This window comes from Rhinopithecus roxellana, chromosome 21 (assembly GCF_007565055.1).
Source record: "Rhinopithecus roxellana isolate Shanxi Qingling chromosome 21, ASM756505v1, whole genome shotgun sequence".
NCBI lineage: Eukaryota > Metazoa > Chordata > Mammalia > Primates > Cercopithecidae > Rhinopithecus > Rhinopithecus roxellana.
This window is the reverse complement of record NC_044569.1, coordinates 41,710,138-41,738,014: the sequence shown is the minus strand read 5'-3', so window position 1 is coordinate 41,738,014 and position 27,877 is coordinate 41,710,138. Positions and strand designations below refer to the sequence as shown.

General features: G+C 41.4%; 1 protein-coding gene across 4 annotated transcripts in view; it reads left to right on the top strand.

Moving 5' to 3' along the window:
* The window catches only part of METTL4 (methyltransferase like 4), a 137,392-nt gene that overhangs the window by 88,679 nt on the left and 20,836 nt on the right, over positions 1 to 27,877 (top strand). For 2 of the 4 annotated variants that reach the window (XM_030925907.1, XM_030925908.1), the window contains exons 9-10: positions 22,930 to 22,998; positions 27,158 to 27,223. In XM_030925907.1, coding sequence (XP_030781767.1) covers positions 22,930 to 22,998; positions 27,158 to 27,223 — 135 coding nt within the window. The remainder of the gene's footprint in view (positions 1 to 22,929; positions 22,999 to 27,157; positions 27,224 to 27,877) is intronic. The other 2 variants (XM_030925910.1, XM_030925909.1) reach the window with 1 other exon arrangement.

The window sequence follows — 27,877 nt, the reverse complement described above, 5'->3', positions numbered from 1 at the left end:
AGGTCAGGAGGTCGAGACCATCCTGGCTAACACAGTGAAACCCCGTCTCCACTTAAAAAAAATACAAAAAATTAGCCGGGCGAGATGGCGGCGCCTGTAGTCCCAGCTACTCGGGAGGCTGAGGCAGGAGAATGGCGTGGACCCGGGAGGCGGAGCTTGCAGTGAGCTGAGATCCGGCCACTGCACTCCAGCCTGGGCGACAGAGCGAGACTCCGTCTCAAAAAAAAAAAAAAAAAAATCTTAACTCTAAATTACAATTGAGCAAAGTGCGGGTTCTCTCTATGTGCTTCACTTCAGAGTCCTGGTGAAGCTCTGTGGTGATCTTTATAATAAGAAGGTTATCTAATGGTCTAAGAACACTCTGGTTGTCTTTGCTTGGCCCAGGTATTATTCCTGAGCTTGCTATTAAATTGGTGCAAATGTGATTGTGGTTTTTGCCATTACTTGTAATGGCAAAACCCATTACTTTTAATGGCAAAAACCTCAATTATTTTTGCACCAACCTAATATAATCACGAATTACAACATGGGTGTATTTATCCCTCACATTTTTCAAGTGCCAGTATTTTTTGGAAGGATCACTTTTTTCAGGACTACTATTGCATTGTTTCTGAATTGTCATGCTCTCCCACTTCCCAGTTGTAATAGTAGATAAATAATAGTAGTAATAGAGATAAATAACCAACTCCCAAATTAACTTACCCCTACACCCACATTCTTGGTTATCTTTATTTTTCATTTTTATTTATTTGTTTTTTTTGAGATGGAGTCTCACTCTGTCATCCAGGCTGGAGTGCAGTGGCGCGATCTCGGCTCACTGCAAGCTCCACCTCCCGGGTTCAAGCTATTCTCCTGCCTCAGCCTCCGAGTAGCTGGGACTACAGGTGCCCGCCACCACGCCCGGCTAATTTTTTGTGTTTTTAATAGAGATGGGGTTTCACTGTGTTAGCCAGGATCGTCTCGATCTCCTGACCTTGTGATCCGCCCTCCTTGGCCTCCCAAAGTGCTGGGATTACAGGCGTGAGCCACCGCGCCCGGCCCATTCTTGGTTATCTTTTAAAAAGCATCTATCAATTTAATTTGTATTTAAGATATGTAGCTTAGTTCTTGAATAATAGTGGTGATTATGTAAAAGTGTTATTTAAGCATTTCCTGAGATTTATCTTTCTCTCCTCTGCTGAGTGGTGGGAGGGAAGCTGCATGCTTATTCGTCACCTTATTTAAGATGACGATGTTGTTTAGTGAAAGAGGATTAGATTGTGATGCAGAAGACATAGTTCAATTTCAGCTTCAAAGTTTACTCACTATATGATCTGTGACGGTTTTGTGTCAACCTGACTGGGCAAGGGATGCCCAAATAGCCAGTAAAACATTATTTCTGAGTATGTCTGTGAGGTTGCTTCCAGAAGAGATTATATTTGAAGTGATAGACTGAGTAAAGATCTTTCCTCAGCAATATGGGAGGGCATCCTTCAATCCATTGAGGGCTCAAGTAGAATAAAGGGCGAGGAAAAGTGAATTCACTCCTTCTCTTCTCCTGCCCTTGGACAGCAGATCTCCTGGTTCTTGAGCCTTTAGACTCTGGGACTTACACCAGTGCCAGCTTCCCACTCCTGGCCCTGGTTCTTGGGTCTTCTGACTTGGACTGAATTATATCATGGGCTTTCCTGATTCTTCAGCTTGCAGATGGCATATTGTGAGACTTTGCAACCTCCATAGTTACATAAACCAATTCTCATCATCAATATCCTTTTCTCTATCTCTATAAATCCTACTGGTTCTGTTTCTCTGAAGAACTCCAAATAATGTACACCTAAGCCAATAGCTGCTTAATTTCACTACAGTTTTTTCCTATATTCTTTATTTGTTGGTCGTATGTTATCCCAAGTTGAATCTGTGAAACCTGCTTGATAAACAGACGTTTTAGAGCGATCTCGAAATAGAGAAAACCTTCAGGAGAGGATTGAAAACATAGTAATTTCTGGAAAATAAGATAGCAAGATAGCTAGAAAGATAAGGAGGCAGGAAACTCAGGGAATCCATGAGAGTTAGAGAAGTGAAAGGAAATCCAGGGCCTAAGAGATCATTTCTCCATTGAAAGAAAGCAGTGGGGGATTATCTAAAATAATCATAATCATAATAAAAGGATACATGTCAGGTAGGAAAGAGCTTTAAAATATCTGATGCAGAAGGCTGTGGGAAACAAGGAGACATAAAGAACTAATGCAATGAAGTAACCGATGGGGAAGATTTTTTTTTTTTTGTAGAAAATAGCCCAGGATGAATCACAAGCTATAGACTAAACTCGGCTTATTTACTTGGAGTCTGAGAAAACAGCATAGGGCTATTTAGTGAAAAGCACTCTTGGAAAATTACATGTAGATACCACTTCGTTTGATAAACTGTACTCTGCTTTTGTTCTGAGACTTTCTTTCTTTTTTTTTTTTTTTATTATACTTTAAGTTCTAGGGTACATGTGCATAACGTGCAGGTTTGTTACATATGTATATTTGTGCCATGTTGGTGTGCTGCACCCATCAACTCGTCAGCACCCATCAATTCATCATTTATATCATGTATAACTCCCCAATGCAATCCCTCCCCCCTCCCCCCTGCCCATGATAGGCCCCAGTGTATGATGTTCCCCTTCCCGAGTCCAAGTGATCTCATTGTTCAGTTCCCACCTATGAGTGAGAACATGCGGTGTTTGGTTTTCTCTTCTTGTGACAGTTTGCTAAGAATGATGGTTTCCAGCTGCATCCATGTCCCTACAAAGGACGCAAACTCATCCTTTTTTATGGCTGCATAGTATTCCATGGTGTATATGTGCCACATTTTCTTAATCCAGTCTGTCACAGATGGACATTTGGGTTGATTCCAAGTCTTTGCTATTGTGAATAGTGCCGCAATAAACATACGTGTGCATGTGTCTTTGTAGTAGAATAATTTATAATCCTTTGGGTATATACCCAGTAGTGGGATGGCTGGGTCATATGGTACATCTAGTTCTAGATCCTTGAGGAATTGCCATACTGTTTTCCATAATGGTTGAACTAGTTTACAATCCCACCAACAGTGTAAAAGTGTACCTATTTCTCCACATCCTCTCCAACAACTGTGTTTCCTGATTTTTTTTTTTGAGACGGAGTCTCGCTCTGTCACCCAAGCTGGAGTGCACTGGCCAGATCTCAGCTCACTGCAAGGTCCGCCTCCCGGGTTCACGCCATTCTCCTGCCTCAGCCTCCTGAGTAGCTGGGACTACAGGCGCCCGCCACCTCGCCCAGCTAGTTTTTTGTATTTTTTAGTAGAGACGGGGTTTCACCGTGTTAGCCAGGATGGTCTCGATCTCCTGACCTTGTGATCCGCCCGCCTCGGCCTGGTGTGAGATGGTATCTCATTGTGGTTTTGATTTGCATTTCTCTGATGGCGAGTGATGATGAGCATTTTTTCATGTGTCTGTTGGCTGTATGAATGTCTTCTTTTGAGAAATGTCTGTTCATATCCTTTGCCCACTTTTTGATGGGGTTGTTTGTTTCTTTCTTGTGTATTTGTTTGAGTTCTTTGTAGATTCTGGATATTAGCCCTTTGTCAGATGAGTAGATTGCAAAAATTTTCTCCCATTCTGTAGGTGGCCTGTTCACTCTGATGGTAGTTTCTTTTGCTGTGCAGAAGCTCTTTAGTTTAATTAGATCCCATTTGTCAATTTTGGCTTTTGCTGCTGTTGCTTTTGGTGTTTTAGACATGCTTGCCCATGCCTATGTCCTGAATGGTACTACCTAGATTTTCTTCTAGGGTTTTTATGGTATTAGGTCTAACATTTAAGTCTCTAATCCATCTTGAATTAATCTTCGTATAAGGAGTAAGGAAAGGATCCAGTTTCAGCTTTCTACTTATGGCTAGCCAATTTTCCCAGCACCATTTATTAAATAGGGAATCCTTTCCCCATTTCTTGTTTCTCTCAGGTTTGTCAAAGATCAGATGGCTGTAGATGTGTGGTATTATTTCTGAGGACTCTGTTCTGTTCCATTGGTCTATAGCTCTGTTTTGGTACCAGTACCATGCTGTTTTGGTTACTGTAGACTTGTAGTATAGTTTGAAGTCAGGTAGCGTGACGCCTCCAGCTTTGTCCTTTTGACTTAGGATTGTCTTGGCAACGCGGGCTCTTTTTTGGTTCCATATGAACTTTAAAGCCGTTTTTTCCAATTCTGTGAAGAAACTCATTGGTAGCTTGATGGGGATGGCATTGAATCTATAAATAACCTTGGGCAGTATGGCCATTTTCACGATATTGATTCTTCCTATCCATGAGCATGGTATGTTCTTCCATTTGTTTGTGTCCTCTTTGATTTCACTGAGCAGTGGTTTGTAGTTCTCCTTGAAGAGGTCCTTTACATCCCTTGTAAGTTGGATTCCTAGGTATTTGATTCTCTTTGAAGCAATTGTGAATGGAAGTTCATTCCTGATTTGGCTCTCTGCTTGTCTGTTACTGGTGTATAAGAATGCTTGTGATTTTTGCACATTAATTTTGTATCCTGAGACTTTGCTGAAGTTGCTTATCAGCTTAAGGAGATTTTGGGCTGAGACGATGGGGTTTTCTAAGTATACAATCATGTCATCTGCAAACAGGGACAATTTGACTTCTTCTTTTCCTAACTGAATACCCTTGATTTCTTTCTCTTGCCTGATTGCCCTAGCCAGAACTTCCAACACTATGTTGAATAGGAGTGGTGAGAGAGGGCATCCTTGTCTTGTACCAGTTTTCCAAGGGAATTTTTCCAGTTTTTGCCCATTCAGTATGATATTAGCTGTGGGTTTGTCATAAATAGCTCTTATTATTTTGAGGTACGTTCCATCGATACCAAATTTATTGAGCGTTTTTAGCATGAAGGGCTGTTGAATTTTGTCAAAAGCCTTTTCTGCATCTATTGAGATAATCATGTGGTTCTTGACTTTGATTCTGTTTATATGCTGGATTATGTTTATTGATTTGTGAATGTTGAAGCAGCCTTGCATCCCAGGGATGAAGCCCACTTGATCATGGTGGATAAGCTTTTGGATGTGCTGCTGAATCCGGTTTGCCAGTATTTTGTTGAGGATTTTTGCATCGATGTTCATCAGGGATATTGGTCTAAAATTCTCTTTTTTTGTTGTGTCTCTGCCAGGCTTTGGTATCAGGATGATGTTGGCCTCATAAAATGAGTTAGGGAGGATTCCCTCTTTTTCTATTGATTGGAATAGTTTCAGAAGGAATGGTACCAGCTCCTCCTTGTACCTCTGGTAGAATTCAGCTGTGAATCCATCTGGTCCTGGACTTTTTTTGGTGGGTAGGCTATTAATTGTTGCCTCAATTTCAGAGCCTGCTATTGGTCTATTCAGGGATTCAACTTCTTCCTGGTTTAGTCTTGGGAGAGTGTAAGTGTCCAGGAAATTATCCATTTCTTCTAGATTTTCTAGTTTATTTGCGTAAAGGTGTTTATAGTATTCTCTGATGGTAGTTTGTATTTCTGTGGGGTCGGTGGTGATATCCCCTTTATCATTTTTTATTGCATCTATTTGATTCCTCTCTCTTTTCTTCTTTATTAGTCTTGCTAGCGGTCTGTCAATTTTGTTGATCTTTTCAAAAAACCAACTCCTGGATTCATTGATTTTTTGGAGGGTTTTTTGTGTCTCTATCTCCTTCAGTTCTGCTCTGATTTTAGTTATTTCTTGCCTTCTGCTAGCTTTTGAATGTGTTTGCTCTTGCCTCCCTAGTTCTTTTAATTGTGATGTTAGAGTGTCAATTTTAGATCTTTCCTGCTTTCTCTTGTGGGCATTTAGTGCTATAAATTTCCCTCTACACACTGCTTTAAATGTGTCCCAGAGATTCTGGTATGTTGTATCTTTGTTCTCATTGCTTTCAAAGAACATCTTTATTTCTGCCTTCATTTCAATGTGTACCCAGTAGTCATTCAGGAGCAGGTTGTTCAGTTTCCATGTAGTTGAGCGGTTTTGATTGTGTTTCTTAGTCCTGAGTTCTAGTTTGATTGCACTGTGGTCTGAGAGACAGTTTGTTATAATTTCTGTTCTTTTACATTTGCTGAGGAGTGCTTTACTTCCAATTATGTGGTCAATTTTGGAATAAGTGCGATGTGGTGCTGAGAAGAATGTATATTCTGTTGATTTGGGGTGGAGAGTTCTATAGATGTCTATTAGGTCCGCTTGGTGCAGAGATGAGTTCAATTCCTGGATATCCTTGTTAACTTTCTGTCTCGTTGATCTGTCTAACGTTGACAGTGGAGTGTTGAAGTCTCCCATTATTATTGTATGGGAGTCTAAGTCTCTTTGTAAGTCTCTAAGGACTTGCTTTATGAATCTGGGTGCTCCTGTATTGGCTGCATATATATTTAGGATAGTTAGCTCTTCCTGTTGAATTGATCCCTTTACCATTATGTAATGGCCTTCCTTGTCTCTTTTGATCTTTGATGGTTTAAAGTCTGTTTTATCAGAGACTAGGATTGCAACCCCTGTTTTTTTTATTCTCCATTTGCTTGGTAGATCTTCCTCCATCCCTTTATTTTGAGCCTATGTATGTCTCTGCATGTGAGATGGGTCTCCTGAATACAGCAGACTGATGGGTCTTGACTCTTTATCCAGTTTGCCAGTCTGTGTCTTTTAATTGGACCATTTAGTCCATTTACATTGAAGGTTAATATTGTTATGTGTGAACTTGATCCTGCCATTATGATATTAACTGGTTATTTTGCTCGTTAGTTGATGCAGTTTCTTCCTAGCCTCTATGGTCTTTACATTTTGGCATGTTTTTGCAATGGCTGGTACCGGTTGTTCCTTTCCATGTTTAGGGCTTCCTTCAGGGTCTCTTGTAAGGCAGGCCTGGTGGTGACAAAATCTCTAAGCATTTGCTTATCTGTAAAGGATTTTATTTCTCCTTCACTTATGAAACTTAGTTTGGCTGGATATGAAATTCTGGGTTTAAAATTCTTTTCTTTAAGAACGTTGAATATTGGCCCCCACTCTCTTCTGGCTTGTAGAGTTTCTGCCGAGAGATCTGCTGTTAGTCTGATGGGCTTCCCTTTGTGGGTAACCCGACCTTTCTCTCTGGCTGCCCTTAAGATTTTTTCCTTCATTTCAACTTTGGTGAATCTGGCAATTATGTGTCTTGGAGTTGCTCTTCTCGAGGAGTATCTTTGTGGCGTTCTCTGTATTTCCTGAATTTGAATGTTGGTCTGCCCTACTAGGTTGGGGAAGTTCTCCTGGATGATATCCTGAAGAGTGTTTTCCAACTTGGTTTCATTTTCCCCCTCGCTTTCAGGCACCCCAATCAGACGTAGATTTGGTCTTTTTACATAATCCCATACTTCTTGTAGGCTTTGTTCATTTCTTTTTCTTCTTTTTTCTTTTGGTTTCTCTTCTCGCTTCATTTCATTCATTTGATCCTCAATCGCTGATTCTCTTTCTTCCAGTTGATCGAGTCAGTTACTGAAGCTTGTGCATTTGTCACGTATTTCTCGTGTCATGGTTTTCATCTCTGTCATTTCGTTTATGACCTTCTCTGCATTAATTAGTCTAGCTGTCAATTCTTCCACTCTTATTTCAAGATTTTTAGTTTCTTTGCACTGGGTACGTAATTCCTCCTTTAGCTCTGAGAAGTTTGATGGACTGAAGCCTTCTTCTCTCATCTCGTCAAAGTCATTCTCTGACCAGCTTCGATCCGTTGCTGGCGATGGGCTGCGCTCCTTTGCAGGGGGAGATGCGCTCTTATTTTTTGAATTTCCAGCTTTTCTGCCCTGCTTTTTCCCCATCTTTGTGGTTTTATCTGTCTCTGGTCTTTGATGATGGTGACTTACTGATGGGGTTTTGGTATAGGTGTCCTTCCTGTTTGATAGTTTTCCTTCTGACAGTCAGGACCCTCAGCTGTAGGTCTGTTGGAGATTGCTTGAGGTCCACTCCAGACCCTGTTTGCCTGGGTATCAGCAGCAGAGGTTGCAGAAGATAGAATATTGCTGAACAGCGAGTGTACCTGTCTGATTCTTACTTTGGAAGCTTCCTCTCAGGGGTGTACTCCACCCTGTGAGGTGTGGGGTGTCAGACTGCCCCTAGTGGGGGATGTCTCCCAGTTAGGCTACTCAGGGGTCAGTGACCCACTTGAGCAGGCAGTCTGTCCGTTCTCAGATCTCAGCCTCCGTGTTGGGAGATCCACTGTTCTCTTCAAAGCTGTCAGACAATGTGGTTCACGTCTGCTCAGGCCTCTCCTGCTTCCCCTGTTGTTTTTTTAGCTAAGCCCTGCCCCCAGAGGTGGAGTCTATAGAGACAGGCAGGTTTCCTTGAGCTGCTGTGAGCTCCACCCAGTAGGAGCTTCCCAGCGGCTTTGTTTACCTACTTAAGCCTCAGCAATGGCGGGCGCCCCTCCCCCAGCCTCGCTGCTGCCTAGCGGTTAGATCACCGCAGACTGCTGTGTTAACAATGAGGGAGGCTCCGTGGGCGTGGGACCCTCCCAGCCAGGTGAGGGATATATTCTTCTGGTGTGCCCGTTTGCTTAAAGCGCGGTATTGGGGTGGGAGTTACCCGATTTTCCAGGTGTTGTGTGTCTCAGTTCCCCTGGCTAGGAAAAGGGATTCCCTTCCCCCTTGTGCTTCCCAGGTGAGGCGATGCCTCGCCCTGCTTCAGCTCTCGCTGGTCAGGCTGCAGCAGCTGACCAGCACCGATTGTCCAGCACTCCCTAGTGAGATGACCCCAGTACCTCAGTTGAAAATGCAGAAATCACCGGTCTTCTGTGTCGCTCGCGCTGGGAGTTGGAGACTGGAGCTGTTCCTATTTGGCCATCTTGCTCCGCCCCCCGAGACTTTCAACATTAGAGCAGGAATGTTTGTTTAGAGATTTAAAAATATTTTAATAGACAATGCTTTAGAGCAATTCTAGGTTTATAGAAAAATTGCACAGAAATTACAGGGCGTTCCCAAATAATCCCCCTTCTCTCACAAGCAGATTCCCCTATTATTAAAATCTTGAGCTGGGTGCGGTGGCTCATGCCTGTAATCCCAGCACTTTGGGGGGCCGAGGCAGGCGGATCACTTGAGGTCAGGAGTTTGAGACCAGCCTGGCCAACATGGTGAAATCCAATCTCTACTGAAAATACAAACAATTAGCCAGGCGTGGTGGTGCACACCTACAATCCCAGCTATTTGGGAGGCTGAGACAGGAGAATGGCTTGAATCCGGGAGGTGAAGGTTGCAGTGAGCCAAGATTGTGCCACTGTACTGTAGCCTGGGCAACAGAGTGAGACTTTGTCAAAACAAAAACAAAAACAAAAAACAACAAACAAACAAACAAAAACTTGCATTAGTGTGGTACATTTGTTATAATTAGTGAACCAATACAAATGGATTATTATTAACTAAAGTACACAATTTTAGGGCTCCCTCTTTTGTTGTATAGTTCTATGAATTTTGACAAATGCATGTCTCCACCATTACGGTATCGTACAGAATACTTTCACTGTCCTCAGAATCCTGTTTACCCCCTCTTTTCCTCAACCTGTGGCAACCACGATCTTTTTGCTTTTTCTCTTCCTAGTCTAATATGCCATATAGTTGGAATCATATAGTACATAACCTTTTCAGATAGGCTTCTTTTACTTAGTAATACGCATTTAAGGTTCCTCGACATCTTTCATGACCTGGTAACTCTTTTCTTGTTAGTGTTGACTAATATTCCATTGTCTGTATGTACCACAGTCTATTCATTCACCTACTGAAGGACATCTTAGTTGTTTCCAAGTTTTGGCAATTAGGTGCTATAAACATCTGTGTAGCAGATTGTGTGTATCAGTTGGGTAAATATTAAGATGTGCGATTGCTGGATATGTTGTAAAAATTTGTTTAGTTTTGCAAGAAACTGCCAAATCATCTTTCAAAGCGACTCCACCATTTTGCATTCCTACCAACAGTGGAAGTTCCTATCGCTCCACATCCTCATCTGCATTTGGTGGTGTCTGTTTTGGATTTTAGCCATTCTAAAATGATGGAATGTGTAGTGTCATCTTACTGTTGTTGTGATTTGCAATTCCCTGCATGTGATGTTGAGCATCTTTTAATTTTCTTATTTGACATCTGTATATCTCTGGTAAGGCATCTGTTCAGTGATTTTGCCCATTTTAAAACTGAGCAGGCTGGGTGCGGTGGCTCACGCCTGTAATCCCCGCACTTTGGGAGGCCGAGGAGGGCGGATCACGAGGTCAGGAGATCGAGACGATCCTGGCTAACACGGTGAAACCCCATCTCTGCTAAAAATACAAAAAATTAGCCAGGCGTGGTGGCAGGTGCCTGTAGTCCCACCTACTCAGGAGGCTGAGACAGGAGAATGGCGTGAACCCGGGAGGCGGAGCTTGCAGTGAGCCGAGATCATGCCACTGCACTCCAGCCTGGGCCATGAGCAAGACTCCATCTCAAAAAAAAAAAAAAAAAAAACTGAGCACAGATCAGAACAAGGATCTCTGAGGGAGAAAAAAAGAAGTAAAATTGATCCACTATTTTTGTTTTAACAGTTGTTTGCATATTTTGAACACAAGACCTTTAGTAGTTATGCGTTTTGCAAAGATTTTCTCCCAGTCAGTTGTCTTTTTACTATCTCAAGAGTGGATTAGAAGTTTTTAATTTCAATGAAGTCCAACTTATCAATTTATTTTTCATTGATTGTGCTTTTGTTGTTGTATTAAAAAACTCACTTTAGCTCACCCTGCTTCTCTCTTGTTTTCTTCTAGAAGTTTTAAAGTTTTGTGTCTTTCATTTAGATCTGTGATCCATTTTTAGTTAATTTTTGTAAAAGGTACAAGGCCCGTGTCTAGATTCTTCTTCCTCCTCCCCCACTGCCCTTCCCCCACCCTACTCCTCCTCCCTCCTCCTTCCTCCTCCTCCTTCCTCCTCCTTCCTTCTCCTCCTTCTTCTTCCTCCTCCTGCTTCCTTCTCCTCCTCCTTTCTCCTTCTCCTTCTTCCTCCTCCTCCTCCTTCCTCCTCATCCTCTTCCTCCTCCTCCTCCTTCCTCCTCTTCCTCCTTCTTCCTCCTCCTCCTTCCTCTTCATGTAGATTTCCATTTGCTCCAGCACTGTTTTTTGAAAGGAAAATCCTTTCTTGGTTGTATATCCTTTGCTGCTGTGTCAAAGATCTGTTGGCTATATTTGTGTGGGTCTATTTCTGGACTCTCTGTCCTGTTTCATTTATCTTTTAATCAGTGTTTTTCAATACCGTACTATATTGCTATAGTTCTATAGTATGTTTTGAAGTTAGGTAGTATCTGTCCTCCAAGTATTTTCTTTTTCAGCATTGTGTTGGCTATTTTGGGTCTTGCCTTTCCATGTATACTTTAGAACCAGCTTGTTAGTAGCCAGTTTGTCTATAGACAAAAAGCAAGCATCAGAACCAGATTGAGTTATGGCAGAGATTATGAATTATCAGACTGATATTTTAAAATAGTTATGATTACTAAGCAAAGAGCACTAATGGAAAAAGTGGACAACATACAAGAATAGGTGCATAATATAAGCAGAGAGGTAGAAACTCTAAGAAAGAATCAAAAGGAAATGCTAGAAATAAAAAATATAAATAAAAAGGAACTGTAATAAAAATAAAGAATGCTTTTTATAGGCTCATCACTGGACTGGGCATGGCCAAGGAAAAACTCAGTGAGTTTGAACGTATGTCACGGGAACCTTTCAAAATTAAGATGCAAAGGGAAAAGAATAAAACAAATGGAACAAAATTATCAGGAACTCTGGGAGAATTACAAAATGTGTGGCATATGTGTAAGGGAATACCAAGAGAAGGAGAGAAAGAGACAGGACACAGTGGCTCATGCCTGTAATCCTAGCACTTTGGGAAGCCAAAGTGGGCAAATCGTTTCAGCCCAGGAGTCAGAGACCAGCCTGGGTGGCATGGCAAAAGCCCATATCTACTACGACTAAAAAAAAAAAAAAAAAAAAAAGAAAAAATTAGCGGGGCAGGGTGGCATACACCTGTAGTCCCAGCTACTTGGAAGGCTGAGGTGGGAGAATCACCTGAGCCAGGAAGTTGAGGCTGCAGTGAGCTGTGATTGTGCCACTGCACTCCAGCCTGGCTGATGGGAGTGAGACTCCATCTCAGTGGGGTAGGGGGAAGAAGGGGCGGGGGAGAGAGAGAGACAGAGAGTGAGAGAGAGAGAGAGAGAGAGAGATAGAGAGAGAGAGAGAGAGAGAGAGAGAGAGAATATTTGAAGTAATAATGACTGAGAATTTTTCGAGATTAATCACAGACACAAAACCACAGATTCATGAAGCTCAAAGAACACTGCTATGGTTTGAATATTTGTGCCCTCCAAAACTCATGTTGAAATTTAATCCCAAATGTGGCAGTATTGAGAGGTGGGATCTGTATGAGGTGATTGAATGGATTAATCCATTCATGGATTAGTGGGTTAGTAAATTAATGGGCTATCATGGGAGCAGGACTAGTGGCTGTATAAGAAGAGGAAGAAAGAGCTGAGCTAGCATGCTCGGCCTCTCACTATTTCATGCTCTATGGCATCTTTGCAGAGTCCTCACCAGCCAGAAGGTGCTCATCAGGTAAGCCGCTCAACCTTGAACTTCCCAGCCTCCATAATTATGAGAAATAATTTCCTTTTCTTTATAAATTAGGCAGTTTTAGGTATTCTATTATTAGCAGCAGAAAATGAACTGAAACAAACACCAAGCAGGATAAAGAACAAAAGATTTATACCTAGGCATATCATATTTAAACTAAAGAAACTGAAAGACAAAGAGAACATCTTAAAATAAGCCAGGGGGAAGAAACACCTTACCTCTAGAGGAGCAGGGGTAAGAATTACATCAGATTTTTCTTTATAAATCGTGCAAGCAAGAAGATAGTGGTGTGAAATATTTAAAGTGTTGAAAGAAAAAATGCACCAACTTAGAATTCTTGTATCGAGTAAAATTATCATTCAAAACTGAAAGAGGAATAAAGATTTTCTAAAACAAACAAATGGTAAGGGAATCTGTTGCCAGAAGACCCCCCCATATAAGAGGTGTTGCCTCTGATACCCTGCTTTTTTCCAATTTCCTTTCTCTTCTTCTTGCTATCTTTTCAAGGCCCAAAGTTCTGACAGGTAGGAGAGTTGATGAGTATTATTGAAGAGGGAGTTGGAAAATCAGATTCACTTTTTTCTTATACATGTGTTTATATCTTTGAAGGGAATTATTCAGCTAAAGAAAAACATGAGGTGGATGATTGTGAAGATCTGTTTGTTTTGTAGGTAATAATAATAATAATAATAGCAAATGACAATAGCAACACACCATGCCCAGCCAGAAAATTTGGGTTTTAATCTGGGCTTTGTCACTAAGTATCAGGTGAGTTATGAGAAAGTTTCAAAAGTTCCTTCTATCCCTAACAATCTGTGATTCTAATATCAAGATTGGGTATATTTGACTGAAATAAACTGAAGTAAATATAATTATATTGGATGTAATTTAGCAGGAGTCTTTAAAGATGAATTTACAGTAAATCTGTGTTTAGTACACATTTACTATTTAAAAAATATTAAATATCACACTATCTATAGAACCAGGCTATAAAGTCAGTCTATATTTGAACTCTTAAATCCAGCATACTATCTACCACATAATCTTGCTAGGACATATTTTTATAAAATATGTGCAAACCAGCTGAACACCATCCTCTGTATATATTCCTTAAAATATTGATTAGGATATGCATTCAAGAATATCTGTTTAGGGCATAGGCAACGTTTTCTTCTAATATATAACTTATCATAGCTTTTAAGTTAGATCCCAGTCATTGGTGTTGCCTCTGATACCCTGCTTTTTTCCAATTTCCTTTCTCTTCTTCTTGCTATCTTTTCAAGGCCCAAAGTTCTGACAGGTAGGAGAGTTGATGAGTATTATTGAAGAGGGAGTTGCAAAATCAGATTCCCTTTTTTCTTATACATGTGTTTATATCTTTGAAGGGAATTATTCAGCTAAAGAAAAACATGAGATGGATGATTGTGAAGATCTGTTTGTTTTGTAGGTAATAATAATAGCAAATGACAACAGCAACACAACACACATTCGTTGCGTGTATGGTGATGTGCTGGGTACTGCAAGAAACAGATATCAAAGGTCATGTCTTTTTTTTTCCTTTGAGATGGAGTCTTGCTCTGTTGCCCAGGCTGGAGTGCAGTGGTGCAATCTCGGCTCACTGCAAGCTCCGCCTCCCGGGTTCAAGAGATTCTCCTGCCTCAGCCTCCAGAGTAGTTGGGACTACAGGCGCCTGCCACCACATCCGGCTAATTTTTTGTATTTTTAGTAGAGATAGGGTTTCACCGTGTTAGCCAGGATGGTCTCGATCTCCTGACCTTGTGATCTGCCAGCCTTGGCCTCCCAAAGTGCTGGGATTACAGGCGTGAGCCACTGCACCTGGTCGAAGGTCATGTCTTTATTTTAGTTTTTACTTTTGTGGAAGCCCTTATTTCCAAACAACATGATCAAACTAATAGATTTTAGCAGTAAAATGATTAAGTGACTAACAAAATCACCAGGAGGACTGGAGAAGTTGACTTGGGTTCTGTGCCACAGAACTGGTTCAGCAAAGACACCAAGACACCTCTGCCTACCAAGCCCCTCCAGCCGTGCACTTGACTTCCAACATCCATGACTCAGGAAGGTGGATACAGCATTACCTCCTCTGCTCTTGCAGCTCCAGGAACTCGGACTTGCTGCATACCTCACCTGTCTCCTTTCCAATCTCTTCTTTGCATCGTTAGTGACCATTTCAAAGCCCGAAATGGGTTCATCAGGTTGGTGAAGGAGCTGTCTGTCAGTGTACTCAGAAGTGTAGCACAAATAGTGGTAGCAGCATCAGAATCAGTTGAAGGTTCAATTGCAAATCATGCAAGTGGATCCACTGTATTCTACTCAGTCAATATGTAGGTTTGGGAAGGTTTGGGAAGCCCTCAAATGTACTATACTATGCACACGAAAGCTTGCAAAGCAATTTTTTAGGGTAAGATAGTCATGCTTGCAAAAGAGGCTGGCAAACACAATAACAGGCATTTTCAGCTTTATAGCCAGAAGTGGCTTAGCTTCTTCCAAGATTGGCAAAGTGGAGAAGTCCCGAGAAACATGAAGGGGGTTTAGCAGTTCAGCAGCCAAAAAGAAAGACAAATGTCCAGTACAGCTGCTGTTCTTGGAATGTCACAGCTGGACTTTCTGCCTTGTGAGGATTAACCAGTGGAACATAGTCTCCTTTGTCAGGGGGTATCTCTGAGTTAGCTCGCCCCGTTAACCCTCACGTTACTATAGTGCCTGTCTCTCCTTCTCAGTGACTTGTGCCTTTCTTTTTCTCCTTCCTCCTCCCCTCTCCCTTTTGGTCTCTCTTCTGCTCCTTTTATTTCTTTTCCTCCTATCACCGCTAAAGTTGATTTGAGGTGTCTTCCTTTAAGATTTCAAGGTAAAGGGGTTATTCCCCTTCTGTTAAAGGCTGCTGTAATCACTGGCTTACAGAGTTAATGAAGCTTTCAGGGGATGTTCTTTTTCATTTTTTCTAGCAGATTAAGAAATCATACACACAGAGTTGCTCTAGGCAAAGCGTTGAAGCTGAGACGTTGCTCTTTAGTGCCTCCGGCTCTCTTTCTGTTTCTTTCCCTCTCATGGCTTCCCTTTCACCTTCAGTCACCAGCTGCCCTCCCTCCTCCCACCCCTGCCCCAACTCCCACCAATCAAGACTTGCTCTTAGGAAAGAATGTTATCCTTAATGATTATCTGCCAATAGTACACAGAATCACCTCTCGGAGAGTGTTTACTTTTAGAGGTTTTTTCATTTCCTCGTGGAGGAGTTGAAGGTTTTGTTCTCACTTCTTCATGTAATTTACTGTGCCTTCATGGCCTGCTTGGATCTGATCACATATAACCCACTTTCATTCGATGACAGAATGCTTTTTCTTCCTTTCCTCTGTCACTGGCCCTGCTCCGTCACTACTGCTTCCTGGGACCAACTCCCAAATCAACCTCCTGCACCCATGGTCTTGTCCCAGACTCTACATGGGGGACCAAAACTGGGACAGAAACTCTGTAATGGATAGATCAGGCTGGTAGCACATGACCTCACTGGCTCAGGCCTCATCACAGAGAACCCACCAGACACTGTGTCTCCAGCACCACACATATTCTTTTCAAAAACGGAGCTTGAATCTGATCAGGCCTCTAAGCTGATAGTTAATAAGAACAGGTTAAACTATTCCCTGGGGAGGCAATTGGTAATCCAGAATGTGGGAAATTTGGTAAGACAAATGATCTAGTGTCTTCCACAACCAAATGGTACAAGAAAAAAGAGAGGAGAATCCTCTAGATTAAAGAAGGTTAAAGAGTGGCATCAACAAATCTAGTGGGGTTAGAACACACTATATGTAAAAGTTATAAAGTAAAAATTACCCAATAGTCAGGGGAGTTGTTGATATTAAGGAACTGTTATTAATTTTTGAGTGTGTTATTTAATTATATAGAGAAAGAATCTTATCTTGTAGAGGAGCATATTGGAGTATTTGTGAGTGAAGTGATATGTGGGGGATTTGCTTTAAAATAATCCAGTGGGTGAGGAAATGGGTGGAGTATAGATGAAATGAGGCTGTCTCAGGATAATGGCCTAGAGGTGGCTGATGGATAGGAGGCTTAATATGTGCATAGTAAAAGTTTTCTTCAAGAATGTGTGTTTCTCAAGATACAGAAATGCAAAACTAATATACTAGAACTTCCAAAACAGACACAGGCTGTGACCTTATGCTGAGCCATTTGGCATTTTTGTCCCTCTGGGACTGCTATTTGAGAAACATGAGTGCTTGGAGATTAACACGGTGCTTTCTTGCAGGAAGTTCTGGGATCCTATGAGACAGGGATTCCGTGAATAATAATCTCTTTGGAGACTATTGGGAGCTGAAGGTGAGGTTTTGGTAATGCATTTGCATCTGCTTAATGTATACTAATGGACTTGCAGATTCATTCCCCGAGCCAGAAACGTTTGCGTTTGATATAGTCCCACTTATTTCCTTTTGCTTTCATTGCCTGTGCTTTTGGTGTCATATCCAAAGCATCATTGCCAAGATCACTGTGAAAAAGCTTTGCCTCTGTGTTTCCTTCTAAGAGTTTAATGATTTCAGGTCTTACGTTTAAGTCTTTTTTTTTTTTTTTTTTTTTTTGAGACGGAGTCTCACTCTGTCTCCCAGGCTGGAGTGCGGTGGCGCAATCTCAGCTCACTGCAAGCTCCACCTCCCGGGTTCACGCCATTCTCCTGCCTCAGCCTCCTGAGTAGCTGGGACTACAGGCGCCCGCCACCTCGCCCGGCTAATTTTTTGTATTTTTATTAGAGATGGGGTTTCACCATGTTAGCCAGATGGTCTCAATCTCCTGACCTTGTGATCCACCCACCTCAGTCTCCCAAAGTGCTGGGATTACAGGCGTGAGCCACCGCGCCCAGCCACGTTTAAGTCTTTAATTCATTTTGAGTTGATTTTTGTGTATGCTATATGATAAGGATCAATATTTGCCAGTGAATATTCAGTTCACTTGTACTCTTTGAGGCGAGGGATTTAATTTTGTTAATTTTGTCTATTCTATAAGACTCATTCCATTGTCTTCACTTCATGGCGTTAGGTTATATCTGATGGTGTGAACTGAATTTTCTTGGGCATCTTCTCACCTGATAGGAGAGGCCTGTGGTAGCTGGTGAAGTCAGTCCCACATCCTCTTATCTGTTTAGACGACCCTGTTACCTCACAAGGCAGTAAGAAAGGAGTGTGTGCTCTCTAACTCCTGGAAGTGTGGTGAGAACTCATCTGTTTGGAGTGGTGACTATGTGTCAGGAACTATGCTATGTGCTTTGTACATACAATCTCACTTCTTTATCTTTTGCTGTGGATGGAATGTTCCAGATGGCCTTTAAGGGAGGCCCACCTGCCCTTGGAACCCTACCATCTTATCTTTTATTCTGGGTGTGATTTTTGGATGTCTCCGTATTAGTTTTCTAGGGCTGTGGTAACAAAGTACCACAGACTGGGTGGCTTAGAAAACAGAAATGTATTGTCTCACCATTCTCCAGGCTGGATATCCAAAAAAGAGCTGGCAGGGTTGGTTCCTTGTGAGGGATATAAGGGAAGGATCTGTTGCAGGCCTCTCTCCTTGGCCTGTAGATGGCTGTTCTCCCTGTGTCTCCTCATATTGTCTTCTCTGTATGATCATCTCTGCGTCCAAATTTCCCCCTTTGACAAGTACCCCTTTCCTATTGGATTAGGGCCCAACCTCATGACCTCATTTTTACTTGATTACCTCTGTAAAGTGCTTGTTTCCAAATAAGATCACATTCTGAATTACAGCAGGTTAGGACTTCAACATAGTATTTTGGGATGGACGCAGTTCAACCCATAAGTCCCCAAAAGGGAAAACTCTTTATGCTTCTAGAGTAGCTCCTGAGTTTTCTTAAGATTTGACTTATTCCTTGCTCCTAAGTGAGCACCAGTGAGGAAATTTTCAGAATGGAGAAGGGCGGGAATGTTGAAATTACCATTCTGGGAATTCTTTGAGACAGACATGAGGCCGTTGGCAAACTGTGAAATATTTGATATTCCATGTGAGTTACTATGCTTAACATTCAATCATTGATTTGATAGTTCACAGGGAATTTGAGCTGCTTAGCACAAATTAACTTTATCTCTTTTCATTAACTTTACCTCTTGCTCTGACTTTTCAGTAACAGACTACAAAAGAGTTGAAGGAGGCAAAGGCTCTATTGATGTCAGAATTCTTGGACTTGATGTGAGGGACGTAGTAAATGCAAAGGAAGAAAACCCTATTGATACTTTCATTTTGGCCACAGGAATATACCCTTTTCCATTTAAAGAAATCTAGCCATAGAGGAAGAAGGGGAAATAATTCCCTTAACAATAAATAGAACAAAAAATTTAACAAATAAATAGAACAAAAAGTAGAATAAGTAGGACATAGCAAAGAGCGTAGAAGTAGAGATATTTGCAAATCTCAAAGAAGTCTTACGAAAATGGTGAGAAATAAAGGTGGGGACGTGGGCCTTGTGTGGCTCTGGGAAAATGGTAAGAAATAAAGGTGGGGAAGTGGGCCTTGTGTGGCTCCGGGAAAATGGTGAGAAATAAAGGTGGGGAGGTGGGTCTTGTGTAGTCCCGGGAACGAAAAAGTAAAGGAGCACTTGTGGAAGGGAGTGCATAGGACAGCCAATGGCGGAAGCTTGCCTGGATCCTAATATTCCCAGTTCCCACATGGCCTGGTTCAGCTGTGGCCCCAGGTGCTTGTCCCATTCAGTTCGGTGCACCCGGATGCATAACCACCCAAGTGCTCTCTGATTTCTGCCTTCAAATGTAGGCTCGTCTTATGTGCTTCTCCATTTAACCACTATCCAGTCTTTACTCTTGAATTGCAGCATGTGTTTTGCTCCACATGCTCACTTGTTTTTATTTATTTATTTATTTTTATTTTTTACTATACTTTAAGTTCTAGGGTACATGTGCACCACGTGCAGGTTTGTTACCTATATATACATGAGCCATGTTGGTGTGCTGCCTCCATTAACTCGTCATTTACATTAGGTGTATCTCCTAATGCTATCCCTCCCCTCTCCTCCCACCTCACGACAGGCCCTGGTGTGTGATGTTCCCCTTCCTGTGTTCTAGCATTCTCATTGTTCAATTCCTACCTATGAGTGAAAACATGCAGTGTTTGGTATTTTGTCCTTGTGATAGTTTACTGAGAATGATGGTTTCCAGCTTCATCCATGTCCCTATAAAGGACATGAACTCATCCTTTTTTATGGCTGCATAGTATCCCATGGTGTATATGTGCCACATTTTCTTTATCCAGTCTGTCACTGATGGACATTTGGGTTGGTTCCAAGTCTTTGCTATTGTGAATAGTGCCGCAATAAACATACGTGTGCATGTGTCTTTATAGCAGCATGATTTATAATCCTTTGGGTATATACCCAGTAATGGGATAGCTGGGTCAAACGGTATTTCTAGTTCTAGATCCTTGAGGAATCACCACACTGCCTTCCACAATGGTTGAACTAGTTTACAGTCCCACCAACAGTGTAAAAGTGTTCCTATTTCTCCACATCCTCTCCAGCACCTGTTGTTTCCTGACTTTTTAATGATCACCATTCTAACTGGTATGAGATGGTATCTCATTGTGGTTTTGATTTGCATTTCTCTGATGGTCAGTGATGATGAGCATTTTTTCACGTGTCTGTTGGCTGCATAAATGTCTTCTTTTGAGAAGTATCTGTTCATATCCTTCACCCACTTTTTGATGGGGTTGTTTGATTTTTTCTTGTAAGTTTGTTTGAGTTCTTTGTAGATTCTGGATATTAGCCCTTTGTCAGATGATTGCAAAAATCTTCTCCCATTCTGTAGGTTGCCTGTTCACTCTGATGGTAGTTTCTTTTGCTGTGCAGAAGCTTTTTAGTTTAATTAGATCCCATTTGTCAATTTTGGCTTTTGTTGCCATTGCTTTTGGTGTTTTAGACATGAAGTCCTTGCCCATGCCTGTGTCCTGAATGGTATTGCCTAGGTTTTCTTCTAGGGTTTTTATGGTTTTAGGTCTAACATTTAAGTCTTTAATCCATCTTGAATTAATTTTTGTATAAGGTATAAGGAAGGGATCCAGTTTCAGCTTTCTGCATATGGCTAGCCAGTTTTTCCATCACCATTTATTAAATAGGGAATCCTTTCCCCATTTCTTTTTTTTGTCAGGTTTGTCAAAGACCAGATGGTTGTAGATGTGTGGTATTATTTCTGAGGGCTCTGTTCTGTTCCATTGGTCTATATCTCTGTTTTGGTACCAGTACCAAAATAGCCTTGTAGTATAGTTTGAAGTCAGGTAGCATGATGCCTCCAGCTTTGTTCTTTTGGCTTAGGATTGCCTTGGCAATGCAGGCTCTTTTTTGGTTCCATATGAACTTTAAAGTAGTTTTTTCCAATTCTGTGGCTCACCTGCTTTTAAAGATCCTTTCAGTCAGCGCTGGAGAAGAGAAAATTTCTCTACCAGCTCACTAGTGTCATGGAACTCTGACTGCAGCCTTCTTCCTTTCCTTCTTTTCCTCCAGTTTGCAGCTGGGCTGATCAACCTCTATTCTACTCTGTAGCTGCTTGAGGAGAGTGAAATCAGAAATCTGCTTTAAAAAACTTCTTACATATATAAAATATGTATTATATATTCTTTCGTTAGAGATGACGCAGCTTAAGTGTATTTGCTCTGGTCATGAAAAGCAAATCCTACATATGGGGCAGTTGTCAGTAGTTGTTTTTATCCTTAGATGCTTCCACCTGCCACGCCTGGTGGGGAGGTGGGTCTTGTGTGGCTCTGGGAAAATGGTAAGAAATAAAGGTGGGGAAGTGGGCCTTGTGTGACTCTGGGAAAATGGTGAGAAATAAAGTGGGGGAGGTGGCTGTTAAATATCTAACCAATGGCATCTGCGCATCCATCTCTCTTTATATGTGTGTGTTGTGTATATGTTTATAGGGGATCTATCTATCTATCTATCTATCTATCTATCTATCTATCTGCATCTATGTATGCAGAAACCATCCAATGTGTGAGAAAAAGGTGCCCTCCAGAGGAGTAATTATAGTTTTTTGGGGGGGAGAGTTGTTTTTTCTTTTAGTTCCAGACCTGTGAAGTCACAGAAGAGTTATTGTTGACATCTACCTGCCACGCCTCTTGGCTGGGATTTGACATACCAACCTCTTTGGGTTGTCAGAAGTTGGAAAGAGGAATGCTGAGACTGGATGATCACAAAGACAGGATCTAAAATGGAGGGCATGCTAAAGAAGATGCTGAGGAAAAGGAAGAAAATGAAGGCCTTGGATATTCTGTAAAAGCGTAAAATGCTCTTCTTGTGGAAACCAAAATGGTTGTAGTTTCTAAAGGAGGCCCTCTGGATTGCAGAGACCTGAGGCTGCCTGGGGCATCCTTTCTGTCCTTGACCTCCAAACTCCTGCTCCCTTCTTGTCTCTTTGCTCAAAACCTTCTAAATTTATTTGCCTCTCTCTTCTCTCTACTCCTTTCTTCCTGTTCCATCTCAATACTCCCACAGGGATGGAAGGTGTGGAACAGGCTCTTTGGTTCTTTTTTTAGAGACTCACCCAGGCTGGAGTGTGTGGCACGACTGCAGCCTCGAACTCCTGGGCTCAAGCAATCCTCCCACTTCAGCCTTCTGAGTAGCTGGGACTACAAGCATGCGCCACCATGCCTGGCTAATTTTTAAATTTTTATTTTGTGGAGAGATTGGGTCTCACTATGTTGCCCAGGCTGGTTTTGATCTCCTAGTTTCCAGTGATCCTCCCACCTCAGCCTCCCAAAGTGCTGGGATTAGAGGCATCAGTCACCGCACCTGTCTAAGAAGCAAATTGTTATTGAAAAATGAGGACAAAAGGCCTTGACATTATAGTGAAATTCACTGAAATTCATAGACATAGTATTAATGGAATAATGTCTGTATTTTGATACTCAAACTGTTAATAGTTATTAGTAGGTCAGGGCTAGAACTTTCACTGTAATAATGAACAGTTTCTTATCTCAAAATAAGGAAATAACACTGACTTCTCATGGTAGATGTCAACAATAACTCTTCTGTGACTCCACAGGTCTGGATCTAAAAGAAAAAACAACTCTCCCCCCTAAAAACTATAATTACTCCTCCGGAGGGCACACATTGGTGGGTTTATGCATTACATAGATGCAGATAGATAGATAGATAGATAGATAGATAGATAGATAGATAGATCCTGTATATACATATACACAACATACACATATAAAGGGAGATGGATGCATGGATGCCATTGGTTAGATATTTAACAGCCATTTCTCTCTATTCTTCTTTGTAGGCAGTACCCTGATTTTATTCACGGGTTTCACCTACATGTGCTCAGGGATTCCCTTTCCAGCTCCAGAGGGTAAGTCATGATTGGTCTAGTCCAGTCAGGTGATCTTATCGCCCTTGCCAGTGATTGATTTGGGAATGGGCAGATTACTCAATATTGGCCAATGAAACCCAAGGGTCGGTCCGTTGGGAGGCTATGGGAAAGGTTTCTACAACTCAAAAAATCAAAAAACAAAAAACCCCCCCAAACAAGAACTCAACAAACAAAAATTAGATAGGCAGCATGGAATTCGTCCCTTCTTCACTGGATGTTATGTGTCACCTATGATGCCTAGACTGACGGGAATCTCAGGGCCGTGAGAGGAGGCAATACTGACATGCCAGAACGAAAGGCGGAATAACTTGTGTCCTGCTCATTGTCCTACTGCTGGGCTCTTTGTTTTGTTATGCCTCTAACTGATTAAGCTGCCTTTGTGTAGAGCTTGATCTGAGAAGCTAGAATATGCTGTGTTTATATAATTGTTTAAAATATATCCTGAATGTATATTAGGTAAGACTGCCAACATAGACTGAAATATGGGCAGCTAGCTATGAGGAAGAGATACGGTGAGGTAGTTAATATGTAGGCTCTGGAATCAGTTGTCTCACTGTGACTCTCTGTTCCAGCCCCTAGTTCCTGGTGGAATCTGGGAAAATTATTTAGCCTTTCTGGCCATCAGTTGCTTAATATGTAAAATGTGGATAATAATAATAATAGTACTTGCTTAGATATAAAGGAGGAATGGAGGCAAAGTATTGAGCCACGTGGTGGGCACACATTAAATATCCAATAAATATTAGACATTATAATTATTACACTTGAGAATATAAATCTAAGGTGCAGAAAACAATAATTTTCCTTTGATCCGTCATACCACAACAAAAGATTGCATATTAACAAGAGAAAGCAAACAAGTTTATTGACATGTTCATTTCATACATAGACGGGAAGTAGGCACGGAATGAGTAATTCCCAAAGAAGTGACTCAGAACTTGGCTTATATAGCATCTTCAACAAAGAATTATACATTTTTAGAGAACTGACAAGACAATGGAAAAGGACCTTGAGTCTCATAAGGCAACAAGTTGTGGGAAGGCAAATGAATGGGAAACTCATGGTGGATAAAAGCTAGTTAGTACAATTGGTTGTGTAGATGCCTCTGATGTCATCTTAAGGCTGACCAGGGTCTAAAGTTGACTTTGGTGATTAACATTTGTCGTTTTTGGTGATGGGGAGTGGAAGGACACCTTTGTAACCTTATATCCTAGTTTTAGGAAGATAGGAGGAGTATAGAGAGCTTTCCTCGTATCTGCTTCTTCTCAGTTGGCTTCAGCTCAAAATAATCCCTATGCCAAAGTGTTATAATTTGGGGGTGGCGTATTCTGCTGCCCTTCATAAATAAGTGCTCCAGAAAAGGTATAAAACATGTGAAATGGTTAAAAAAAGTTTCTCAAAGATAAAAGTGTTCTGAGTGTGTGTGATTTTCACCCTTAAGTACAAAAATTTTTAAAAACTCATAATAAAGATCTGAACAATATTCTCAAAAAATATATAAATTTTTTTCTAACAATAGAAAAGTTGAGCTAATTAATGTAAAAAACCCAAGGGACATAATGGTGCTATGTTGCACCAAGCTGAATAATAATGTCCTATAGAAAAGAGCAAATAGCAATTTCACAACTAATCTGAGAGGGGAAGGAAATGGAAGAAAGATTTAGGGACAAATTTTCCATTTGTATTTACCCAAAAGTAATGCTCCCTTCACATAATAATGAAGTATTGGGATTTAACTATTGGCTAGTATAAACTTGGGCTTTATCTGTAAATCATAATTACTCATAATCAATTATCAGGTGTACTTGGGAATTCCCTGCATTACAGGATAGCATAACATGACTGTCTTCAAAATACCACATCTATCCCTATGCTGAATACATAATCATGATCTCTTCAAGCACACAGCAGCATATTTACTCCCGGTATATGTTTGTATTGATTTTATGATATAGTTGTATTTAGTTGTAAATTGTTTTGTCAGAAATAAATATTGTAAAGGAAAAAGATCCGTTGATTTAAGAATATGATGCTGAACTTTTAGCTGTAGCTGCTTATAAGAAAGCTTGAGTAGTAGTCTAGCATTCCCTGTAGAATTCTGTAATAGATTAAGTGTCATGCAAAACATTTTGGCATTTATCAGTATAATATAATAGAGAGGTACCTTATGGGGATGAGGCTAGAAAAGGCTTTCATATGATTACATCATATGGTGATAGATGCTAACAATTTGTGGTTATTACGAGAACAATTTTAGGAAAGGAATTCTTGATAAATTTTTGCAATTGCTTTTCTCTAGTTGTATAAAAATATAGCTAATATTGTATCATAAATATAAATAACAAAGTTAGAGGCAAGAGGGATTTAAAGTTTGTCTGGATAAAACAAATTAGAATTTGTGCATATTTGCTCAGGTCTTATTTTTATTAAAAGATGATGGAGAAGAATGGAAAAAAAGAACAATTCTGAGAAAATGTTTACTGGAATTATAATTTATGCCTTTGTGATCTCTAGACTAAATTACTGAAGGGAACACCACAAGCAGTGACCAGAAAGAATATTCTTTAAATATTTGAGTTGTAACAATAAATAAATAACCCAAGATAGACTGAGAATTGTTAGTAATCTAGAGCTTACTATTTCTGTATTTGTAGATCTCAGGTCACAAGATAAGTAGCAGGCCTGGTACTACCCCTATAAATTGATTTTGAAGTTGCTGAGTTGAGAATATGTAAACTTCAGAAATGAAGGTGTCAACTTCTTTCTAACCCTAGTAACTTTGGGGATTATCTTACCAGGAAGAGCTCAAAGGCTCTGCTAGAACCTGCCTGTTACTATATAGCTGGAAGGAGGTAAATATGGTGGGCATATGTGTACCTTTGTGCATGTGTGTCTTTTACTTGAATGGCTAATAAGTCAATGTCACTCAACAAAAATTTAATGTATGTTTACTATATACTTCGCATTGTGAATGATACTGTCAAAAGACAAAATTACAAATATTTAAAATCTCAACTGACTTTATTTGTGATTCTAGAATTGGGTAACACCTTACGCCATAAAATAGAATAAATGTTCCAATAAGCTGGACAGAAGGGATTGGCTTTATAGACAGAGAAAGGTTAGAGAAAGAAGAAGCAAAGAATAAAGAGTCAGGAGGGAGGTGGAGAAAAATGGCAAAATAGAACCCTCCAGTGATTGTCGCCCTGCACAAACACCAAATTGAACAACTATTCACACAAGAGAGCACTTCCATTAGAACCAAAAATCAGGTGAGTGATCACAATACCTAGTTCTAACATCATGGTAAGGAAAGAGGCACTGAAGAGGGTAGGAAAGACAGTCTTGAATCATCAACACCATCCCTCCCTCATCCCTCAGCAGCAGTTGCATGGTGCAGAGAGAAAATTGTGTGCTTGGGGGAGGGAGAGTGCAGTGATTGTGAGACTTTGCATTGGAACTCAGTGTTGACGGTCACAATAGAGAGCAATAAAGGCCAGAATTGAGCTGGCACCCTCGGAGGGAGCATTTAGACCCATCCTAGCCAGAGGGGAATTGTTCACCTCAGTGGTCAGAACCTGAGTTCTGGCTAGGTCTACCACTATACACTAAAGTGCTATGGGCCCCTAAATAAACTTGAAAGGCAGTCTAGGCCACAAGGACTGTAACTCTTGGGCAAGTCCTGATGCTGTGCTGGGTTCAGAGCCAGAGAACTTAGGGTCCATGCAACCTAGTGAGACACCAGCTAGGGTGGCCAAATAAGTGCTTACATCACCTCTCCCCCAGCTCATAGCTCTGGGAGAGAGTCATTTCTTCCACTTGACAAGTGAAGAAGAGATGGGAGAGAGGGAAGAGTAAAGAGGACTTTGTCTTGCAACTTGGATACCAGCTCAGCCATAGTAGAACAGCACACAAAGCAAAGTCCTGCGGCCCCATTCTAGGCCCTCACTCTTGGATGACATTTATAGACACACTATAGAACAGAAGGGAACGCAGTGCCTTGAAGAGAAGAACCTAGTCCTGATAGGATTAATCACCTGCTGACTCAAGACCTCTTAGGTCTTGAATAAACACTAGCAGTAGCCAGGCAGTACTCACTGTGGGCTTTGGGTGAGACTCAGTGCCATGCTGGTTTCAGGTGTGATCCAGTGCATTGCCAGTTGTGGTCATGAGGAGAGACTCTTTCTGCTTGAAGAAAGGAGAGGTAAGAGGACTCCTTGAGGAAAGGGGAGGGAAGGGGACTGTGTCTTGCAGCTTGGGTACCAGCTCAACCTCAATGGGGTAGAGTACCGAATGGGCTCTTGGGGCCTCTGATTCCAGGTCTTGGCTTCTGGATGGTATTTCTTGACTCACTTGGGGCCAGAAAGGACCCCAGTTCCCTGAAGTGAGATACCCAGGTCTGGTGGCATTCACCACAAGCTGATTGAAGAGCCCTTGGGCTTTGCATGAACATTGGTGGTCACCAGGCAGTACTCACTGTGGATCTGTGGCAGTGGTTGGGAGATACTCCTTTTTTTTTTTTTTTTTTTTTTTTTTTTGAGACGGAGTTTCACTCTTGTTGCCCAGGCTGGAGTGCATGGAGCACAATGGCACACTCTTGGCTCACCGCAACCTCCGCCTCCCGGGTTCAAGCAATTCTCCTGCCTCAGCCTCCTGAGTAGCTGGGATTACAGGCATGCACCATCACGCCTGACTAATTTTGTATTTTTAGTAGACACGGGGTTTCTCCATGTTGGTCAGGCTGGTCTCGAACTCCTGACCTCAGGTGATCCGTCCGCCTCGGCCTCCCAAAGTGCTGGGATTACAGGCGTGAGCCACTGCGCCCAGCTTGGAGATACTCCTTATGCTTGAGGAAAGG